This window comes from Amblyomma mixtum, chromosome 1 (genome assembly GCF_055824585.1).
Source record: "Amblyomma mixtum isolate Tamu chromosome 1, ASM5582458v1, whole genome shotgun sequence".
Taxonomy (NCBI): domain Eukaryota; kingdom Metazoa; phylum Arthropoda; class Arachnida; order Ixodida; family Ixodidae; genus Amblyomma; species Amblyomma mixtum.
In genome coordinates this window covers 42254111-42275721 of record NC_143012.1, presented here as the reverse complement: position 1 = coordinate 42275721, position 21611 = coordinate 42254111, and the positions used below count along the sequence as shown (strand labels likewise).

The window sequence follows — 21611 nt, the reverse complement described above, 5'->3', positions numbered from 1 at the left end:
CGTATGACTGGAACATGCAGCAAGCTCGTAATTGTGCTTCAAAACTAGTTACCATTAATTTAGTACTCACAGCTCTAAACTGAGAATACATCCCAACCTCCACATCACAGACATCCTACTAAGCATCTCGGGGTGAATAACAGTGAATTATTGAGGGAATGGCCAGGGCAAAGTGTGACGGTAGGCCTAAAACTGAACGTCTGACAGTTTGTAATGGAGCAACAGTTTGCTTGAAAGCAAAAGCCGTTGCAAGTATGAAGCGCGTGCAGATTTTTAGGTCAAGCTGTGACAGAACATATAGACCATGAGAAAAAAATTCCCATGCAAACAGGATTAGGCTGAAGTTCATTTGACAGGCCCGCTCAATTAATGAACTGCAGCTTACTAATATCCCTTAAAAGAATAAGGCACAACAGTTGCATCCTGCCAGGACTCGCCTATGGTGTTGAAGCTGCAAGTCTAACAAAAAGGCTAAGAATGATGCCGAGAAAAGCAAAGCGGGCAGTGTAAATAAAAATGGTACATGTAATGTTAAGAAATAGAAAGGAAGGAACATGGATTATACAAAGCATACAAGAAAGAAGGGCACACGAGGAAACATGGCACAGATAACCAGTAGGCTGCTGGAGAGAGTGGATGTTGAGGGAAGGTGAAATGTGTTCAGATAGTTATTAGCAGACATCGCATACGACGCTTTCATGAACAACGTAAGCAGGCGCCCATCAATCTAAAGAAATGCATTGGATATCAATTTGTGAGTATTCGCTGTTGTGAGTAAAGTTTTAAACTATTAAACTTGCCTTTCCTTGACACGGCAATTTTAAAGGCTCGGTGTGTTTACTACCATATCCAGAGCTCCCGTCCAATCCTTGCACGGCTTGCTGTTGAAGTTCACAAGGCAAGACGCACAAATAAATAATTCGAACCTCTTTTATTACATCTGAACAATGACACAAGAAAACTTTTCTTGAAATGGCAGCATGAGTAAAAAAAAGAAAGGATCATGAAATGGCCCGAGAGCGCCATAAATAATGAAAGGTGTCGAAAGGGGTGAAAAAACATTTTTTCGAACAATAATAATATTAATCCCCGAACCGCACACTCGACGCTCTTGACTAAGTGGCAGCAGTGACGGGATGCGAAAAAGAAAAAGACAGTGACAATCGTGACTCGAGATCCACTGGCAACCACACGTGCCGTCCACCACTTTCTTTTGATGAAACCGGTCGTCAAGAATATGAAAGGTGGGGCGAGGGAGGTCTGCAGTCCCAACAACAAACAGATGTTTCTTGGCAGCAACGGCTTAGCTGCTGTCAAGCCCACAACAAGCTGACGTAGCAATGGCATTCTTTCTTTCTTTCTCCTCTCTCTCTTCTTTTTGGCATGACATGCACAGTTGCAGCACCAGTCTAGGGGAAGGCTTCCTCAACACCTGCTGCAGCTCCGCTTGTGATCCCTGTGGTCTTCTCTACTGGAGGAGCGCTTTCTGCAAGTGGGGGGAAAAAAAAAAGACCACGGCTCTGAGAACATTTGTCAACATCGAAGCAACTTGCACACTTGCACAACTGCATAAAATATCCACATCATCATCATCATCAGCCTGACTACGCCCACTGCAGGGCAAAGGCCTCTCCCATGTCTCTCCAATTAACCCTGTCCTTCGCCAGTTGCGGCCACCGTATCCCCGCAAACTTCTTAATCTCATCCCCCCACCTAACTTTCTGCCACCCCCTGCTACGCTTGCCTTCTTTTGGAATCCACTCCGTCACCCTTAAGGACCAGCGGTTATCTTGCCTTCGCATTACGTGCCCGGCCCAAGCCAATTTCTTCATCGTGATTTCGACTAGGATGTCATTAACCAACGTTTGTTCCCTCACCCACTCCGCCCGCTTCCGATCTCTTAACGATACACCTATCATTATTCTTTCCATAGCTCGCTGCATTGTCCTTAACTTAAGCTGAACCCTCTTCGTTAGCCTCCACGCTTCTGCCCCATAGGTGAGTGCCGGTAAGATACAGCTGTTGTATACTTTTCTCTTGAGGGATATTGGTAAACTGCCATTCAAAATCTCAGAGAACCTGCCATATGCGCTCCACTCCATTCTTATTCTAGTTATTTCGCTCTCATGATCCAGAGCGTAAAATATAGCGCTACATTACTGTAGCACCGAGCTACAGGTTACAGGAATTACTGAGTTACAAGCTACCCGAGTTACAAGTTACAAGAATTCGGCACAGGTCGCTTGTACAATGATTGCATTTCAGCTGAATAGTCAGGCATAAATATAACCAATCCAATAGATCATAAATGAAATAAGCCCACAGCAATGTGCCATTTGTATTTTAAGTCATAATAGTAGTGTATCACTAGGTATTGGGTAAAAATGAGATTTGTGCAAAGTTTATCGCCCTTTAGGAAACTCACTTATTAGCAACTCCATCTAATTCTAACAAACAGTTAGGGTCTACTGCCAAGAAAAAGACCAAAACTGAACAGTATTCTAAGCATCCTAAGTGGTTTTGGTGCTACATGCAATTTCCCCCTGTGTTACCTGCTCTCCCAGGAAAAAAACAAAACAAATAAAAGCGCAGCGCAGAAGCAAGGCAAACGACGTGCTCAACACATCAACTTGCACGACGATGACAGGAAGCCATTCCCACAGGTTCACCGACACGGCCACACAGGACATAAACAGTGGCAAGACAGTTTTGAACTCACGACCTTCCTAGCCTGACACAACAGTAGTGTTAAACTTTCAGAGACATCATCAAGGCTTACAAAACAAGGCACGGGAACGGTACCAAATTTGAAACACACTCCAATCAGCGCCGGCAGTTGGAAAGCATGGGCACCTACATGGCCTCCAGCAATTCGTTAATTCGGTGCTGCCTAAATGCAGCTAATAGCATTCCTAAAGCAACTGTCAGCTCCAGCAGCTCTCAAACTGGGATCTGTGGAACCCTTGTGTTCCTTGGAGTGCTTTCAGGGTTCCTTGAGCGCCTAAATCCGTAGATACCTCAGCTCTCACCTAGACTGACTATACTATAACTGCTCATAGCAGATTGTTTCACTGCACAGTAATAATTGTTATTGATTTCGGTCATTTGTTTCTTAAAGGTGCACTGAAGAGGATTCTGAACTTGTCTTTTTGCCGCGGGAGCTTGATCTACACGTTCCTAGCATTCTTAAAAACTGCGGCTTATTGCCCTGTGTGGCCGATTTCCGTAATTAAATCGAATTAACGTCCGGCTCCCGCCTTTCTTTTTGAATTCTCCCTCGTACGGTGGGCGGAGTCGACCAACGCGTGGAGTGCCTTTCAGCCAGCTCCGTGGAGGCTTTGCTTTCGCTTTATTTTGTTGTTTAGGTTTCCATGAATAAATAGTTTCATTCGCAGATAATATAGCCGCAAAACAAACCCGCAGAATTAAAAATACGCGCGGACTATTTGCTACTACGGACTACTACATATTACTCCGCCGATGGCTGAGCGGCAAGCTGCCACGGGACTGGGTGAAAGGCACTCCACGGGTTGGCCGACTCCGCCCACCGTACGAGGGAGAATTAAAAAAAAAAAAGGCGGGAGCCGGACGTTAATTCGATTTAATTACGGAAATCGGCCACACAGGGCAATAAATCGCGGTTTCTAAGAAAGCTCGGAACGTGTAGATCGAGTTCCCGTGGCAGAAATACAAGTTCAGATTCCTCTTCAGTGCACCTTTAAGGGCTTTGCACCTGCACGCTCTCTTTCGCAAGCACGACAGGCAGCAAATGATGAACGCCAAGGCATGCGGGGTTTCTCAGCTCCTCTCAAAAGCCAGCTCCTCGAGGCAAAAAAAATTGAGGACCCCTTATTCTGATCAGCGTAGCTGAAGCAACGTCAGCAAAGCGTACCTCCGCAGTGCTTGTGCGCACAGGCACTCAGGCGAGCGGCAACACGTTGCGTACCTTGTCGTAAGTTTGCCACGGAATTACAAACACGAGTTTCCAATAGATAACCAGGCCCCTCCAGATGAGCCCAGCGAGTGACCAGTGCCAGTGAACGACCACGAGTGGCAGGCTGGGCCAGAACAGAGCGCAGGGCGAGAGAGACAGACGAGTAGGCGGTGAGACCATGGTTGGCGGCGCAAGCCAACACGCCGCTAAGTCAGCGGTCACCACTTCGGGTTGCTGCGCAAACTAGGCCTAGCTTTCTGGCAAAATGACTGACTTAACTCTCACCTGTAACCCTCAAAGACTGCTCTAAAAAAATACAGAAAGGACTTTATTGTCAGCCTCTCGTTCCATCATCTAATGAAGCTTTCGCACAATGTTGCAACTGGGATAAGGAGCTACGAAAGTCTTTTGAAGAAGTGGTAAAAAGATATCTAGAGGAATTTTAAACAAAGAAAAGAATGGGTGTGGCAATGTGGTGCATTCGATCTGAGAGAAGCAACAAATCCTTACATCATCACCTTTAGCCCTCAGAAAAAAAAGACGAACGAAAATTTATGGCTACAGTAGATTCTGAATGATTCGATCCAAGGAAGATATGAGTATGTAAAATTCCCTGACTGAAGTGCACTGTCAACAATGTGCAGAAATTCGTATGTTACGAACATTCTCCTGCGCCACTAAGGACGGTACGATCATGGCGGGTTCGCGATTCAGCCGCGCAAATGCGCGCCACGAGCACTCCAGCGTGGTCTACAGAACGCTGACACTGCAATCGCCAGTTGCGCAGTACACGCTGTGTACAGTGAGCAGTGTCACGTGGTCATAAATATATTCCATCAACCGTGAAGAGACTTGCTTACTAACAGAATTTCTCGTGCTTCAGCATGCGGGCTTTATAGTTATGTGATGATGCAAATTTAGGGTGATGTGAATATTTTTTGGGACCCCGCAAGATTTTTACCATTGAGACTCTACTATGTGTTCCCAAGGAAAGTATAACAGTTTGTTGTCCAAACAAACAAAGAAATTTAGAAGTAGTAAGCATTCCTACTTTATTGCGAACATCTAGCCAACAAGCTATCCTATAAATGCTTCACACGGCACTGCTGCAATCCTGCTACCAGCCTTAACATGGTTCAAATCAGCTCAAACCTTTGATATGGGCACCACTTATGACAGTACAAATAAAAAACATGCTTACAAATCGCTGTGCAACTAGTGTGGTCTAAGGCACTGAAGTGAGTTAGCGTACAAAAAGAGAGGCAGGGTGGCGAATCTTCATGACGAAAAGCCAAGAAATAAAAGAATTGGAAGCTGGGCACAAGCTTAATAGTGAGCACCAGATCCATATTCTTATCTTGATTTGCACTGATCTCCCTTTTCCAGCAATTCCACTATGAAGCTGCTACTCTGATATAAAAAGATGCATAGCTACGCTATCTTATCAATGAAAGTAAACATGAGCATTAATCTTGTAGAGGACAATGAACTGTCATCTTAAATGCACAAAGAAAGGAACTCTGCTTCTCATGACATCTGATGCTGCTGTTCTGCTATATCAGCTTCTGTGGCTACATTACGTAGAGAATTTGAAAGTTTAACACATAAAGTTTCCGCCATACAGGCCACCACTATGACATCACCCATTGCAGACTGTTTCTACAGGTGACTCTACAAACACTGAGAGAAGGTAGGCTTAGTTTTCACGAAAGTTCACTTCATTTCGTGAAAACTTCGCTTCAGCACCTGCGCATGCAATACTTGTGCAACAATACCAACAGCAAAAAACCAGACAGACCCACACCTTTTGCGTTTGTAGCCGTTGAGGCTTCCTTTGCCAGAGTCTTCATCTGAGCTCGAACAGCAGGAGGACTCGGATGACGATGAACTGGAGCCCGACGAACTATCCGAAGCCACTCCAGAATCTCGGGAGACGTCTATTTTGTCGGCAATGGCAGCCAGCTCGGGCCTGTGCTCCTAGGGATGAGAAGATTTAAAATGGGGGGGGGGTTAACATTCTGAAGAGACATATCGCTTAGAGGGACTCCATAATAGACGGCTCCGCATTAATTTAGACCACAAGGGGTTCACTAACGTGCGCTGACATCCCACAGCAAACGGGTGTTCTTGTACTTCGCTTCCATGAAAATATGGCCGCCTCAGCTGAGATTGAATCCGCGACCTAGGGCAAAGTGCGAGAGACGTGTTATTGGTATCGCAGGAATATGTCTCTGGAGTCTGTCTGCACCTTTACATCGGTGTTAGTCTTGCAGTGCTCTTCTGTCCTATTGACAAGCTAGACGTTTCATGTATACACTGTAAGCACGAACACCAGCTCACAAATGCGGACTCATTCATAAAATTTGCAGTAGTGAATACGAACCGATTTTAAGACTTTTTCAAAATGCAACCCACCGATTAACCTGATTCAGTATTCCATTCCTTTGAGGGACAAATTAACGAGTTGACTGCAGATCATAAACGCTGTGCCCAGATTTTAAAAGTTCCAACAGAAAAACTCGCCATCCAAATTCCATTTTCTGCAATTGAGAGCACAGATCCCTTTCAACCAGGAATGAGTTGTTCTCCTACATATCAGGTAGCGCTGCATGCACCCGTTATGTAAGCTGCAGCAAACAACTGAGTTTGCAATGAAGTAAGAGCAGAGACGTTTTCGATCAAAACATTGCCGTGCAACTTTCAAGGAACATTTCTTGGGCAAGAGAGCAGCAGGGGCAGGTCTTTGGTCTGGATCGAAAACCTTGATCACACTTTGGCACCCAGCTAGGTATCAAGCACGGACGACTGCGCTAGATCACAATTGAAATCAGTCATGTAAAGACAAAGAATCTCCATTGAGATTGGTCGTAAATGAGTAAAAGAAAGGTTGCCACCGCCTGGAAGACGAAGTAACGAGCGTTAGCTGTTTGGTTTACTAGAACTGATATGAATGAGATAAAAGCACGTGGCAGGTGGTTGTTTCTACAATGCTATTGTAGATGGCGCTACAAGTCTCAATGCGAGATGTGCTGTTTTGTAGTTGCTGCCACAGATGGCGCTGTGATCTCAGGGTGGTAGCAGACCCCACGAAACCTCAAAACGCAATGAGTAAGAGCTAACACTCTTAAAACAAGACCGTAAGTACTGGCGCGACAGCAGTGCAAGTTGATGGAAAGTGAAGCCAAAACTGGTGTGTCAGTTCGACTACCAGCTACACCCCAGCTTGACAGCATCTCACCTTGAGGGCCTCGTACCACTTGCGCGACAGCTTGGGTCTCCCGCGCACTGTCTTGTGCCACACAATGGGGAAGTTGGTGCGGCTGCAGAAGTTCTGCGTCACCGCGATGGTGTGGTCCAGGTTGAGCACCACATGCCACCAGCCGCCCGGCACAAACACCACCTCACCGGGCTTCTGCACCAACTCCAGCTGCAAAGGAGGGGAGGAAAGATCTTCTGGTTCATTGGTTTCCAACAACCTCACGTGAAAACGCCGTGCATATCAGTTGCACATAAGGTTTTGTTGCTTTCTTTTTTGCTTGTCACTGGTGGCTAGTGCCGCACACATCAGCTTGTCACTAACACTACTTGATAACCTCGTCTTTTTTTTTCTTTTTTTAATTTATTGCTTTTATTTTTTATGCACACCCAATCCTGCCTAAGGTACTTTTACTGAGGCTAGCAGTACTTACACACAAAACAAACAATCCTAAGCTCCCCAGCTTTGCCTTTGAACTATGCAGTGAAGCTCTAGCCACACCCCTGGTACTCCCAAAGCTCGAACGGAGTGGTGAGAAAGGCTCTTCTCACCTTCTACCAATTCGGAATGTCATGGATGCTATACAAGCCGCACTGCGGGATCGACAAGCAAACTTTATATGGCCCGGGAACTTTTCAACAGGATTGTACTTATACAAAGAGCCAAAACATCCTGGTTGGAACAAGCGAACAAGGATTTTAGAGTGAAAACTTTACTACACTAGTCTCAACCAAAGTTTTGCTCCATGTTGCTGAAGCCTTAAGCGGAGTAGCAGGTAGTTAGTAACGGCGTCCCTAGCTAACGGATCTGCATCTATACAGAGGTGGTCGCTGTGACGAGCTCCACGCTTTGCTGCAGTGTAGCTCCGCTGGACTGCTAGACTAAGATAGTGCATAGGCGTGTACTAGTAGTTAGTGTGGTTACCCGTGATGATGTCATAACATAGTAACGAGCATGATTAGCAGTAAATATAAAAATTCCCAAGTGTAATACATCACTTAAAAGAGGAAATCTAGCCTAATTAAGTAACGCTAATTAGACAGATTAGTTAGCAGAGTTTAAACTTCAGAGCCTTCACTCTAGAGCCAGGTTCAACAGCAGCTAAACCACAGTTAATTTTGTGCTCGAGAACAGTGAAGCATCATTTAGGTTATCATATTTCTACGCTCCAAAGCTGACCTTCTTAGCAAGCGCTAAAATCTTGGCTCGCGGCAGAATTTACACATTTCCCCTCCAAAGGAATGTGGCTACTGTGACTGGACATCAAACCCGCATTTCGAACACGCGCTCCAACCGGGCTGTGGCTAGCACTCACCGGCTTGCACTCCTCGGGCCACCCTGGCTGCTGTGTCCTGGGGTAGACTAGTCGGAACCACGTGATGGCCTCGTCGCCCTGCTTGCCCCCGTCTTCCGGCCGCAATTTCAGCATCTCCTTTGGCGTGTGAGTCGGGAAGAGGCACCACCTGGCCAGGCCGAAGGAAGGCAATTGAAGCGGGAAAGTCATCACGCAAATTACGCCACGCAACCAACCTCAGCGGACTAGTACTAAAAAGCGAATGAAATACCAGGCCACAAAAGAGGGCAAAGCAAGACAGTACGGTGGTGTAACACAAGGCCATCGTGAAGCTGAGAAGAGTAGGCCGTGTGTACAGTTGGCAGTAAAAGCGACGAGAAACCGGTGTATGAAAAGAAAATTTATTTTGGCGCCATCACACAAGCAAATAACCTAACATATCAACAAGTATGAGACGACATGTGTGCTCTAACAGTAGGGGTTAGACTTTTTGGTTGTTTACTTTTGAGAATTCAGCAGATTTCTTTCCGTGTTTATTTCAAAACACACTTTCCATTTTTTTTTTCTCAGTGACTATAATCTTTGATACATGAACTGCCTGTTTTTCTAAATTATACAATGCAGCATCGTTGTGCAGTCGAAAGTCACTCTTAGTTTATCTTTCCCTTTTGGTCAGCCCAGGCCGAGCATTCGATTTAAAAGTAATTAATGAAGAAATAGTAACAATGAGAGCAGTGCTAGTAAAAGAAAATGTTAGCACTACTGAGTGTATCCGAAAGTAACGGAAGTTAAATGATGGAACCGTCCGACAAAAACTCAAGTGGATGTCTACTGCCAAAGGGCAGGTTGTCCTGTTATCGTTGGGCTGTAGCAGTGGGTTCAGTGAGAGAACCAAGCATCTTGTGGTCTGAGTGTTGACAGCAGCAATGGAACTGCCGCTGAACCGTTGAAACGAGAGGAATAGTCATCTGATTCCAATCTGTTATAGTGCGAGTTTTCTCCTATCAAACAGCCACCCAACCGCAGTGAGCACGTCATGGATATTGACCTTTTTCAGATGAGACCGAATTTCCAAAGCTGAATCTGACATAGTTTTATTGTTTCTTTTCTTTTTTTCTCAGTTTAAACCAAGAAGTCAAACCCCTTTCTATCAGACTACATCAACACTGGCCGACTGGGTCGTGAGGCAGTGCTACAATATTCTTCCTGTGTGCACACACACCCCATAAACTTTTGCTGCCAACTGCACAGGCAGTGACAGACACCCCAAAGGCATTTGAGTTAAGGCCTTTGCCTCAAAGGGCATTGCAGACGAAGGTGGCCACCCTAAGGAGCAGCTTTTTAAAAAAACAAGGTTTCAGAGAGAGGAAAACTGCAATTCAAAACTGTTCTGTCATTAAGGAAAAGTCTGTCCACACAAAAAAGGTATGTTTACTTTTAAACACAAATCTGAAAAGTGCATGATATATAGTAGCAGACGCAAATGCTTACAGTGGTCTTATTAGTACAATGTATTTATAAAATTTCTTTGCTGAAAAGAATACTAAATGAGATCTATTGTTTTTTTTTCCTCAAAATTCCTTGTTCACGGGACTTCCACATCTCATAAAATCTACTCATGGTAACAGATGCTGCCCGCCCCTAGAGAATGGACTACCCGTTTACTACAAGGGATGCATTATTTCGACCAACTGAAGCTTCCCAGAGGAAAAGGTCTTCCAGTTCAACAGAAGCTCACTGCATATGACACATCACAGAATCAACGAAGCACTGATAAAAAACAAAAAAGTTTATGGTTTATGGGGTTTAACGTCCCAAAGCGACTCAGGCTATCAGGGATGCCGTATAGTGAGGGGCTCCGGAGATTTCAACCACCTGGGGTTCTTTAACGTGCGCTCACATCGCACAGTACACCGGCCTCTAGAATTTTGCCTCCATCGAAATTCAACCTCTGTGTCTTTTGGGTCAGCAGCAGAGCGCCATAACCACTGAGCCACTGTGACAACAAAAAAAAACAGTGGTACTTGATTTCCATCAAGTTCGAGCACAAGCTGGTACCTTTTGTGGCCGTGCACCAGGGCGTTCCAGGCGCTGGTCCCCAGGGGATCTATGTGGATGCCGGTACCGGACCGGGCGGAACCCATGACGAACCAGCGGTACGGGGGCCTTTTCTCCTCGCCGGCGTACTGGAACAGGTCGTCAGTGAAGTAGGCAGGCACTTGGTAGTCCTCGAGCAGCTTGGCCCTCCGTGAGTGCTGCAATACACAACGAAAGGACGGTTACTTCCACCGTTACGGGAAATCTTCTGGCTGACCCTTGCATCCACATGGCTTCGTCATTGGGCCAAGGAATTTTTCAGGGCAATTCATGAACCGTTTCCAGCCCAGGTTACAAACTGACAATTTGCACACAAAAAGGCAGACTGCACTGCTACGAGAGTTTGGAGGAAAAGACATCTGCTACGACAGACCTAGTTGTAGGGAGTGCCACAAGAGGGCGCTAGTGTACGTTGTAACTGCGAGAATTAACACAGGAGGGCGCTAGGCGCAGGACGGCAAGGGAAAGGACAGACGGGACAGAAGAATAAAGGCTGTCGGCATGGATGCCATGTGTGTTGGAGTTGTGTCCCTGCCAAAGCATGACGGCGGAGAGAAATTTTGCACTTCTTACAAATTAGGTAATGAGCCGTACAACAAGCTCAATTATAATGCTACATGATACCATCATTTGATGCGGATGCACGCATTGGGTTACAAAGAAGCCAGACTGCTCAAAATAAACACAACAGTTAAGGCGACAATGAGAAAGTTGTTTCACCAAGTTCTTTCCAGATATGTTGTAGCAGGTTGGGTGAAGCTGATACGTAGCTTACATCAGATGATTAATTATGCAACTTGTTACGGCAGACACTCTCGGAATAAGAGAGATCCCATCATGCCTCTGGAAGAATGCATACTCCTTCATTCTGACGTGTTCAAGATTTTTATTTTCAAAGCGCGAACTGCCACCTTCTATATATCGCACATGTATTTCTTATCACATTCATAGTTACCATAACCTCCACAAATGCCTTATCCAAGAGCGAATTAATGCATTGTATTTATAATAAAAGTGCCTCCTGCCATTCATAATTTTGTCTTTTCTTTAGATGTGAACAGCAAGACCTATATTTAAGCATAATTACTGCAAGAAGTGAGAAGACACCATTCAAATCATACTATGACTTTATTGAACCACACTTCAGTGAGTGTCTTTGTCAGGCCAATCTTTTCCGCAAAATGCTCTAGATAATTTCTTTTTCGCTGGACATCAAACTATATCTAACTGTACTATGGTCATAGTTCATTCACTCAAGGCCAAAAGTAACGGTACTGATACTAAACGTTGTGAAAGTTGAAAAAGTTGGGACTGTCCTACTGCTGTTGTTTAGTCCTAACCACTATCCATTACAATGTATTTCTCGCCCCAACTGTGACCGCATCTTCATTACAGAAAGGTCTACCAGCTCTTTTTCTTTGCAACTGTGTTGGATTAAGTCCAACAAAAGGTCACAAAGCGGTGTGCTTATGGTCAGACAGATGGGCTTATAATACCAGCTGGAAGAAATCACAACCATGCTAATTTTGAATAAGTTTCTTCAGTTCCTGGATTGCCTCTCCACGATAAACTTTACATTTTTCAGCACATAAAAATTTTGCTTCTCTTTTCACGGCAGTCAAATCCATAGCATTAGAAGCTGTTGATGCCTTTACCGGAAGTGGGGTCAATTCACCGCACGCACGCACACACACACACACACACATTTTTCATGCTATTGCATTGCATTAAAAGTAGTGCAGTGTTGCACACATGCCGAACCGTTGCAAAACCAGCAAATGAATAACAACACAAGCACAGCGCATGACTCAAACGGAGTCCAATTATAGCTTCATATTAGTGTATGGTGAAAGAAGACTTACGAATCAAGCTGCAGAGTACAAAAAGCATTCAAACACTCATGCACTATTACTCGTGAATACTCTCTTGTAAAAGGAGGTGCTACGAAAGTGAAGAGACCGCAATATGCTCTTGTATACCACACTCTAATGCTAACATGCGACAATGCTTGGGAGGTTGCGCTATAATCCAGCAATTGCAGTCAGCGATGCACTTGACAAAGTAAAAGGTGCATTCCAATACCACTGTTATTATGCATTATTACACAGGCAAGTAATGCCGTATAAATGCATAATCAGTTAGTGTTCACAATGCAAGGTTCTTTAAAACCTTGCTGGTTCGAACTTCAAGGGAGTGAAAAAAATGTCCAATTTGTCCAAGCGTCTAATTATCAACCCCCCCCCCCCCCCCAAATTTGTTTGCGAAAACTCGGGTAATTGTCACCTCCTTTTCAGACGAAAACTCCGTGACAACAATTTTTCGCAGTTCCATCAAATAAATGCTTCAATTCGTGCACACTATCAGGAGTGTCGGAAGCAGGAGTGCCTCATAACTGCAAAGGTCTTTGAGGCTTCTTTCAGCATGCAATGCGGTAGCGCTGGAGCTTATTCGCATGTGGCATTGCACGTCAGGAGGCTTAACCGCACAAACTAAGGACAGAACGTGACAGGTACAGAGTTTCGGCACGCTGGAAGAACGGAAATGCCATGCGCATGGAAGTGAGTTAAGCGTGCATTCGAGTCGGAATGGTACGACACCTTCGAAACAAAGGACAAGGGACATGTCAGTCGTCGTTCTAAACGGTGTGTAGTTTATGGGCTCTACTGGCTGATATGTGCAGTTGATAACCACCACTGCCACAAGCTGGTGGTGAAGCCCAAAAACAAAACTATGCGGTTGTCGGCCTGTCCATGGGAGCCAATAACATGTTTAACATGTCTGCCATTGTGAGCACGTCAGAGGGCCGCTGGAAGATATCTGGACGATTGCTTTTCGTGTAGGTCGTACCTCGATATGGCGCCACATTGGGAGCATGGCCGAATTAACGATGCCAGGCCCAAGACGTCCAAACAAACGAGCTTCCAAAGCTACAGATTTACATAGGCGTTACATGGCTAGGAGTCCGTCTAGAGTCAGAATTAATGGGTATCGCATTAACAAGGTTTTAACGTGAATAGCGATGATCGCTCACTATGGCTGAATGCTAAAGATTGCTTTCTGTTCAAAGATGTGTTCAGGATTGATTCACGCCTGACAGAGGGTGTGATTAGTACACTGAAGACATACAATCGCGAAAAAACTTCTCACAATGCAAACTTCAAGACATTACTTTTCGGAAGATATACGTCCTTTTCGCTCTGCTGTAAATGCAATAATGTTAAGTAAATGTTAATACAGTGGCTTGTTTGCGCTAGTGCATTAACATGAAATAGAGTACTGGGTGTCCCGATTCACACATGCTGGTAGCAATACCTTCCCATTCGTTAAACTATCGTAAGCGAGCCTGACAGTAATTTTGTGTTTAAAAATTACAATACTTACAACTGCACAGAATGCAACTGCAAGCAGAACTGAGCAAGCAACAAACTGCTCAATTTCAACCTTTACGGCACACATTTTACAGCGCACATGTTAACCCTAGACAAGAACAAAGAAAAACAAGAAAAAAAAGAGAAAACATTACTGTAAGTTCTGCCAACATATGTTTCAGATCACAATGCCTATTCACAACTGCATTATTCATACTGTGCCAAGGTTCTGTCGTACTTACTATAGTTGCATGCAGGTAAGTCGCGCAATGCGTTACAGCTGGCACAAAAGTTCCATTTTCTTTAAGCCACACAAACAGTTAGGGAGCTCATATTTAAAATTATTAAATTAAGTTATGTTAAATTATGGTACTCTTTCAATATTTCACACAAGCCTACCGTGATCCTGTTACGTTTTCCTGTGCCCTGCAACCAAAAGCACAATTATCCAAACACGCATAAGTAGCAGTACACGTCAGCTGCAAAAAGTACAGGAACGGATGACACTAGATTTTTAAGAGCTCAGCATCAATCTGCGATATAACTGCTGATACCTCATTTGCTATCATTCCAGCTCTTGAAGCAAGCTGGTTAAGTGTTATAGGAAATCGAAACTACTTATCAGTGCTTATGTTGCAGGTTTTTTCATGCCCCATGTGACCTAAGTAATGAACTACACATCACAGCCATCATTCAGAAAACAAAACAGAAACAGCATGAGAGAAGAAATTTAATTATAAACTAATTCGCAGTCGTCAGCAAACACCATGCTGTGATCAATGTGTGTTAACATTTAATGCATCATGTGTGTTAACATTTAATGCATCATTTGAAAGAACAAAACACGCAAGCAAAAATTTGTTGTCTATAGTTCTTTAAAGTAGCAGAAACGAGCTTCATGTTGCTGCATTGAGCAGCACAATCAATGCCTCATGGCTTAACTTGTTTGAGCTATCCCTGCTAAAATAAAGGCACTTGATTTTATAAGCTACTCACAATGAAATGCAAAGCATGAACGATCGATTGTACCCATCATGATAGGCTGGCATGCCCGGTGGGCTGGCACCTTTTCAAACTAGTCAAATTCATGACATTATCAACATCTCATGTTTCCGGACAGAATTCTTCTCATTACATTGACAGCCCCAATTTAAGAAACCTTCTGATAACTGAAACAAAAAATTGTATTCCTGCTTGAGTTCCTCTCTAGCAAGGATCACAAAAGAACTCCCCACTGATAATTTACCGCCCATTTCTCCAGCATACATAAGGTTTCAATTTGCACCTATTACTATCACAACAAATGGCGTCGCCCGCGCAATCGACAAGCTAGAACTAAAAAAGGCCCCAGGACCCGATGGGATCAGTACAAAGATTCTGAAACTAACATGTCACGAATCATCTGGTTTGCTCGCGCTGATATTTCAACAATCTCTGGATACAGGACAGCTCCCGGACGACTGGAAACAAGCACACATCATTCCCGTACACAAATCAGGAAGTAACACCGATCCAAACAACTTCAGGCCTATCTCACTTACTTGCATCTGCTGCAAACTACTAGAGCATATCTTCTTTTCCCACATCATGAACCATCTGAACCTAAATAACTTACTTCTCGAGAACCAGCACGGATTCCGGCAAAACCGATCATGCCAGTCACAACTCTTTGAGCTTGTGACTGACCTTCATCAATCCGTACACATGTCTCATCTCACAGACGCCATTTTCATTGACTTTACAAAAGCTTTTGACCGTGTTGCCCACAAACGCCTACTACTGAAGACCCGAAATTTACAGCTCGACGACAAAACAACTACATGGATCGAGCAATTCCTTACCGATCGTTACCAGTCGGTCAAAATTGAGAACCTCATTTCTAAACCCACTCGCGTATTATCCGGTGTCCCGCAGGGCTCAGTATTAGGGCCATTACTTTTTCTAATTTATATAAACGACATAGCCTCTAATATTACTTCATCAATACGGCTTTTCGCAGATGACTGCGTAATATACAGGCAGATAACCACCCCGACTGATGCACTAGCTCTCCAATCAGATCTAACAGAACTAACTGAATGGTGTTCAACGTGGCAGATGGATATCAATGTCAGCAAAACTAAGCATGTAAGATTCTCTAGCGTAGCAGAAACATCACAGAATAATTACCGGTTAAATAATAGTGGAATTGACTCCGTGTCGTGTATAAAATATCTGGGAGTGTTTTTCAGTCAGAACTTAACCTGGGATGCTCACATTGAATACATAACTAATAAAGCCTTTAAAAAAATTGGTCTCTTGAAACGCCGTCTACCCCTTGCGAACGCTGAAACACGGCACAGCGCTTATACAACGCTTATCAGGTCGTCTGTTGAATACGCTTCTGTTATATGGAACCCCTCCCACGCGATTCTTACAAATGCTCTAGAAGCAGTACAAAATAAAGCCGTCAGATTCATACTGTCATCCTACTCACGTCACCAAAGCGTATCAGCAATGAAGCAAGCCATCAATCTTCAACCTCTTGCTACACGTAGAAAGTTCGCCCGGTTGTCATTATTTCACACCTTATACTATAGCGAAACGCCGTTCTCCCGAAATCATATCTTTCCTGCACCTCATTGTTCAGCTCGCCTGGATCATGCGCATAAGGTACGTCCGATTTTCGCACGCACACTAAAATATCAGAAGTCACCGCTAGTTTTGTCAATTAATGAATGGAACTCATTGCCATCCAGCATTGTCGGCCATACTGAATTATCATCGTTTCAAACAGCTTTACTAACATTTTTGAACACAGAAAATGCGTCATAGAGTGCTAGATGATTTACCGTGTCCGTGACTTTTTGGCGGTCCTTTTTTTGCTTTGCCATTTCTTGTGTGCTGAACAGCTCCGGAGCCTCTTTTGTGTGCCATTGTATTTTTAGTTACTTATTTTGCCCTAATTATTACTCACTTGTTTGAACGTGTTGAATTTTGCGGTTTCAATGTGTTATACTGCACTTAACCAAATGTTACCCAAACTCTGCCTTCTGTATATTTACCATCATTTGTTATGAGTTGATTTGTTATGTGTGCTTTCTTTTAATCATTCCCCCCCTATGTAATGCCCTCTTCTGGGTCTTTAGGGTAAATAAATAAATAAATAAATAAATAAATAAAGTCGACACAAGAAGCACACAAAACGCGCAGAAAAGTATCGGCCAGAGGTTACTCACTTCACCAAAGCTGCTGTCGAAAATGTACAAAGGGCTGTCGTCCCTGTTATTCTCCATGTAGTAGACGAAGTACTTCATCTTCAGCTTGACGCTGTAGCCATCATTGTCCTCGCCACACTTGAACTTCTGATTGCGGTACTTCCTAGCCAACCTCTGCGAAGCAGAAGCGAAGGCACGTAGATTAGCATCAGAACATAGATTAGCCCACACCTGACCCCACTTTGCTAGACTTCTGAACCGGCACAAAACATACAAGCCTCAATCTTGGTACTTATGACGTCATGAAACTCCGTAGCCCAATATGCTTCTCTAAAAGCATGCGTAAAATTTCTGCCAACGAATCGCATATATTGCGTATATTTCAGCCTGAAAGCACGTTATAATAAGACATCAGCGTAGCACTAGCTTAGATTAAGCAAGCATGTAGGAAGCTGGACAGGTGCACAATGTTGCAAAAAAAAGAAGACATTTCCTTGTTCAGCCATATGCACGACCATGAAATCCAGGGTTTGACGGAAACTTGTCTAGTTGGGAATATCTGTGGTGGCAAAGTATCGACGCCGACCAATCCTTAAAAGAAAAGGACTCTGTTTCAGCCCTGCTACAGGGCTGAGATGGGGTCTCTTTTCTTTTTCTAACGATTGTTTGGCGCTCAATACCTTGTCACTAAGCATGACTCTGCACTCATCTTTTTAGCATCAATCTTCCTCGTTTATGCAAAGCAGTCCCTCGGACACTCATTTAGACATCAGACAGAATTAGAAAAGTATGTGTCCGCACCAACTGAGGGCAATATATAAATAACAACATTTCTTTGCTTTACTTTCTTTCTAATTCTTCCAACTTCCCAGGACAACAGAAGAGCAAGAAGACAATGAAAACGCAAGGCTGTGAACATTGGAACTGTGAAGCTCTAACCAGTTTAGTCGTGAACATTGGAACTGAGAAGCTCCAACCAGCTTAGTCGTGAAACAGTAGCAGCATATAATTAGCTTTCGCACTGGCTTAGGCACATGCAGCAAAATGTGCACGGCATGCACATGTGACCAGGCCACACATGACCAGGTTATGTTGATCAAAGTAAAACTTGGCAGTGGAGGAACATAAGCTGATGACCCCTGGTGGCGAAAAACGAAAGCTTCCTGCATGGCACCCCGCTATGCGATGACAGCATTAGATATAACTAAGTGCAGTAAGCGATGCTAACACGTGCCTGTTTGTGGGGGTTAACGTCCCAAAGTTACTCAGGTTACGAAGGACGCCGTAGTGAAGGGATCCAGAAATTTCGACCACCTGGGGTCCTTTAACATGCACTGACATCGCACAGCACACAGTCCTCTAGAATTTCGCCTCCATCGAAATTCAACCACCGCGGCTGGGATCGAACCCGCGTCTTTCGGGTCAGCAGCCGAGCGCTGTAACCACTGAGCCGTGGCGGTGACTATGAACGTCATTTAAATGCCTTGAAATAAAACACTAGCACCACAACAGACATGACGCAAAATGCTAGATTGATGTCCCTTCTGACCACCAGATGCCACTAGCATGCAACCAACTTCAAACCATGCAAGCTCTCAGTAGCAGTAGTACACTTCAATATATAGTGGAGTTTTCTATTGAACATATCCCTGCTTCATGACACAATGTCATGTGTTGCAGCTCGTTCTTGATGCAAGCGCTTTGAAGGTGTCAAGAAGCTCCCGTAAACCTTGACAGTGTTCTGGCATGTGAGAAGTGACCAACTTACAGGCAGGTTCCACTTGTACTGGGCCTTCCAGCTGTCTGTGGCTCCCTGGATGACGACAGGCTTGTATAGCTTTTCATACTTCTCGATGAACTCGTCGGGCGACACGCGACTGACGTGGATGCGCTCGACGTTATCTGGCAACGAGCTCGGGTCCATGTTGAAGCTGCTCGCATAGCCCAGCTTGCTCCAGCCATCGCCCTCCTGCTCAAAGAGCTCTGAAAAGGTCAAATGACAACGATGATAACATTATTAAGGGTGCTGTAGACAGTGGCCTGTGAATTGTGGAACACTACTTGGTCTATAAGGCAAAGTTCAGCATAGTTCTGTTTTTGCTGGCAACCTGGTATAGTAGCTGAAAGAGGTCATTGTAAAATACAAACCCAAGGGCAGACTGTGAAAGTGCTAATAAAGAAACAGCATACATCGTTAGAAACATTCCCAACATCAATTAATGAGGCGTTCTTCTGCATAAGAAAATTCAGTTGTGAGTCATCAAAACCACTCCTTGCTGTGTTGTCCTCCAAATACCTCAATCTGCATAGAGACTTCAAATAATGTGAATGCTCCACTCTTTTATTCAAAGAGATAAGCGAAAGGCATACTTGCTTAACAAAACTCCATGCGCGCACGGCCATGAGGAATACATACCAATGGGAACCATATGTAATTTTGCAGTCTAAGGCAAGATTTAAAAGCATACACTAATTTGGAGCTACTCAGAAGCCGAAAAATAAAAGGCAAAAATATTGCCCAAATCCCGAGGCAACACACAGTGAAAGAGGAAGTGTGGCTTAACTTTCTTTGGTTTCACCTAGTAGTGCACCTTTACTTACAGGACCAGTCTCTTGCACGTTCTGTGCTATAATGCAACAGCGTCGACACAGAACGAAACAAACATGACATTCTTTTACTGCCACATGCTACAAGAGAACCAAATTAGAAATGCATTAAAAAAAAAAGAAAGAAAAACCCATAAGTACCCCAACAGGAAACAGCTGTGCGCTGGCGTGAAGTTCATAACAGCCCATAAAGCTGGGCTTGAAACTCTGCCAGTCCCTAATAATGGGCACCTATTCTCTATTTTATAGGCATTTCAGATAACTCAGCACAGAACGGCATGAGCAATAGAGGGTACATGTCACCAAATTTGAGTCTGTCTAGCTCGTGATCTACCTATCCAAGCCTATGCACTACAATGATTTAAAGACTACAATGCATTATAGTTCGAGGGTCAACAACACAGCGACATCGCGCAGCGCATGAGCGTGCTAGCGCCCGCCACCTGGCTCGGTTTGCTCCGTGATTGATGAAATTCCTCCACCCAGCAAACGGTGGGCCATACCTACCATTGTTGGGTCCGCGTTTGAACCACAACGTGCGGGCTGTACAGAGAGACAGGAACGAGAGCGCAGAAATATGCGGGTTAAGGTCAAGGTACGAGGAGGGCACGGCACGGCTGTTTCTGGAAAGCCAGGCGCCGTTTACCCGAGCTAGCAATTCGCTGCGATTCGTACGAGCGGGCAGACACTGGTAAACTTATTTCATGCATGCCAGTATTCCTCCTTCTGACCGCACGAAGTTAATAAAATTGGCACTGCCCGTTCTCGCGACTTCTCTAACGTGCGTACTTTAAGCGCCAGCGACGAACTTAATACATTTGATCCCTTTACTGAGATAGCTATGCAGATTTACCCCTTTCTTCTTTGCGATTGATTACACCGAAGCGCTTCCTCTTAAACTGCTTACGCAATCGAACATTTAGAGAACGCGAAACGAGAAGAGCAATTGCTCGTCGGGACCTCGTTTCGCAATTGAGCTGAGGTTTATATCGAGTACCGGACTTCTTACTGCAACGGCGATTCTCGTGCTCTAAACTTATCGTAATTTAGAAGCGGAAAACTGAGAACAGATACACGAAATTTTCATGACCAACCCTAAATTTTCACGTGGGCCATGACTGATTAGGTTGAAGCCGATTGATCACCACTGCTTGCATCAAGGCGAGGGCAATCGGGATTCGACCCCTGTTGCCCTCACGCTTGGGAACAAAGAACTGCGCATAAGACCAGAAAAAAAAAAGGCACTTAAAAATTAGAAGATGAATACTGCTAGAACAGCAATTCCCACGAAAACTTGGTGATCGGTACACTGAGCCGGTGGCGAGTAACGACGCTGTAAGACATCGTTACTTGACCACGCGAGTCCGCCGATCACAGTGGAAAATGTGACGCTCGAAGAGGAGCACAGCAGAATACACATAAAAAAAGGGCAGGACGTTACTGGAGCTCGTATCGGTCAGCGTTTCGAGCAAATTCCTCACGAATTCTTGCAATAGATCGAGCTTTTCAAGCAACTGCGTGACCACCGCACCTGGCCTCGCCTTGAGCTTGGCGTCGATGATGCGCTTGACGGCCCTTCGCTCCAGCCTTAAGGCGTCGTCGGCTTCGTTCGCCTCGTTATCCATGGCTCGGACAGTCCGGCAGCATCTGAGGACAGTTTTTTCTCTCCCTTAACGCATTACCGACCGCCGCAAATTTTACAAAACAACGGCGGTGGGTAAGCGCGCAAGGTAAATGTCACTTTCGTTGTTGCAGAGGTAGCAGAGGCTTCTTTGATTTTTAGACCTCTGGTGGCCGAAATCTGCAAAATGCTAAAAAAAAAATATTTATTGCTGTACATTATATAAAAATCTCAAAT

The 21611-nt window shown here is 44.5% G+C and overlaps 1 protein-coding gene across 2 annotated transcripts; it reads right to left on the bottom strand.

The window, feature by feature from the left end:
• Nucleotides 1-912: 912 nt before the first annotated feature.
• JMJD6 (Bifunctional arginine demethylase and lysyl-hydroxylase PSR) lies at nt 913-21512 on the bottom strand. Of its 2 annotated transcripts, XM_089548939.1 has the most exons (9): nt 21285-21512; nt 18915-19129; nt 17168-17320; nt 10543-10739; nt 8506-8653; nt 7173-7361; nt 5739-5911; nt 3947-4058; nt 913-1486 (listed from the first exon to the last, which is right to left on the bottom strand). In XM_089548939.1, exons 1-9 carry the CDS (start codon nt 21376-21378, stop codon nt 1469-1471), a joined length of 1299 nt encoding a protein of 432 aa, XP_089405065.1. In that variant the 5' UTR covers nt 21379-21512; the 3' UTR covers nt 913-1468. The 2 variants fall into 2 exon arrangements, with proteins under 2 accessions (XP_089405065.1, XP_089405074.1); XM_089548948.1 differs by lacking the exon at nt 3947-4058.
• Between the last annotated feature and the right edge of the window lie 99 nt (nt 21513-21611).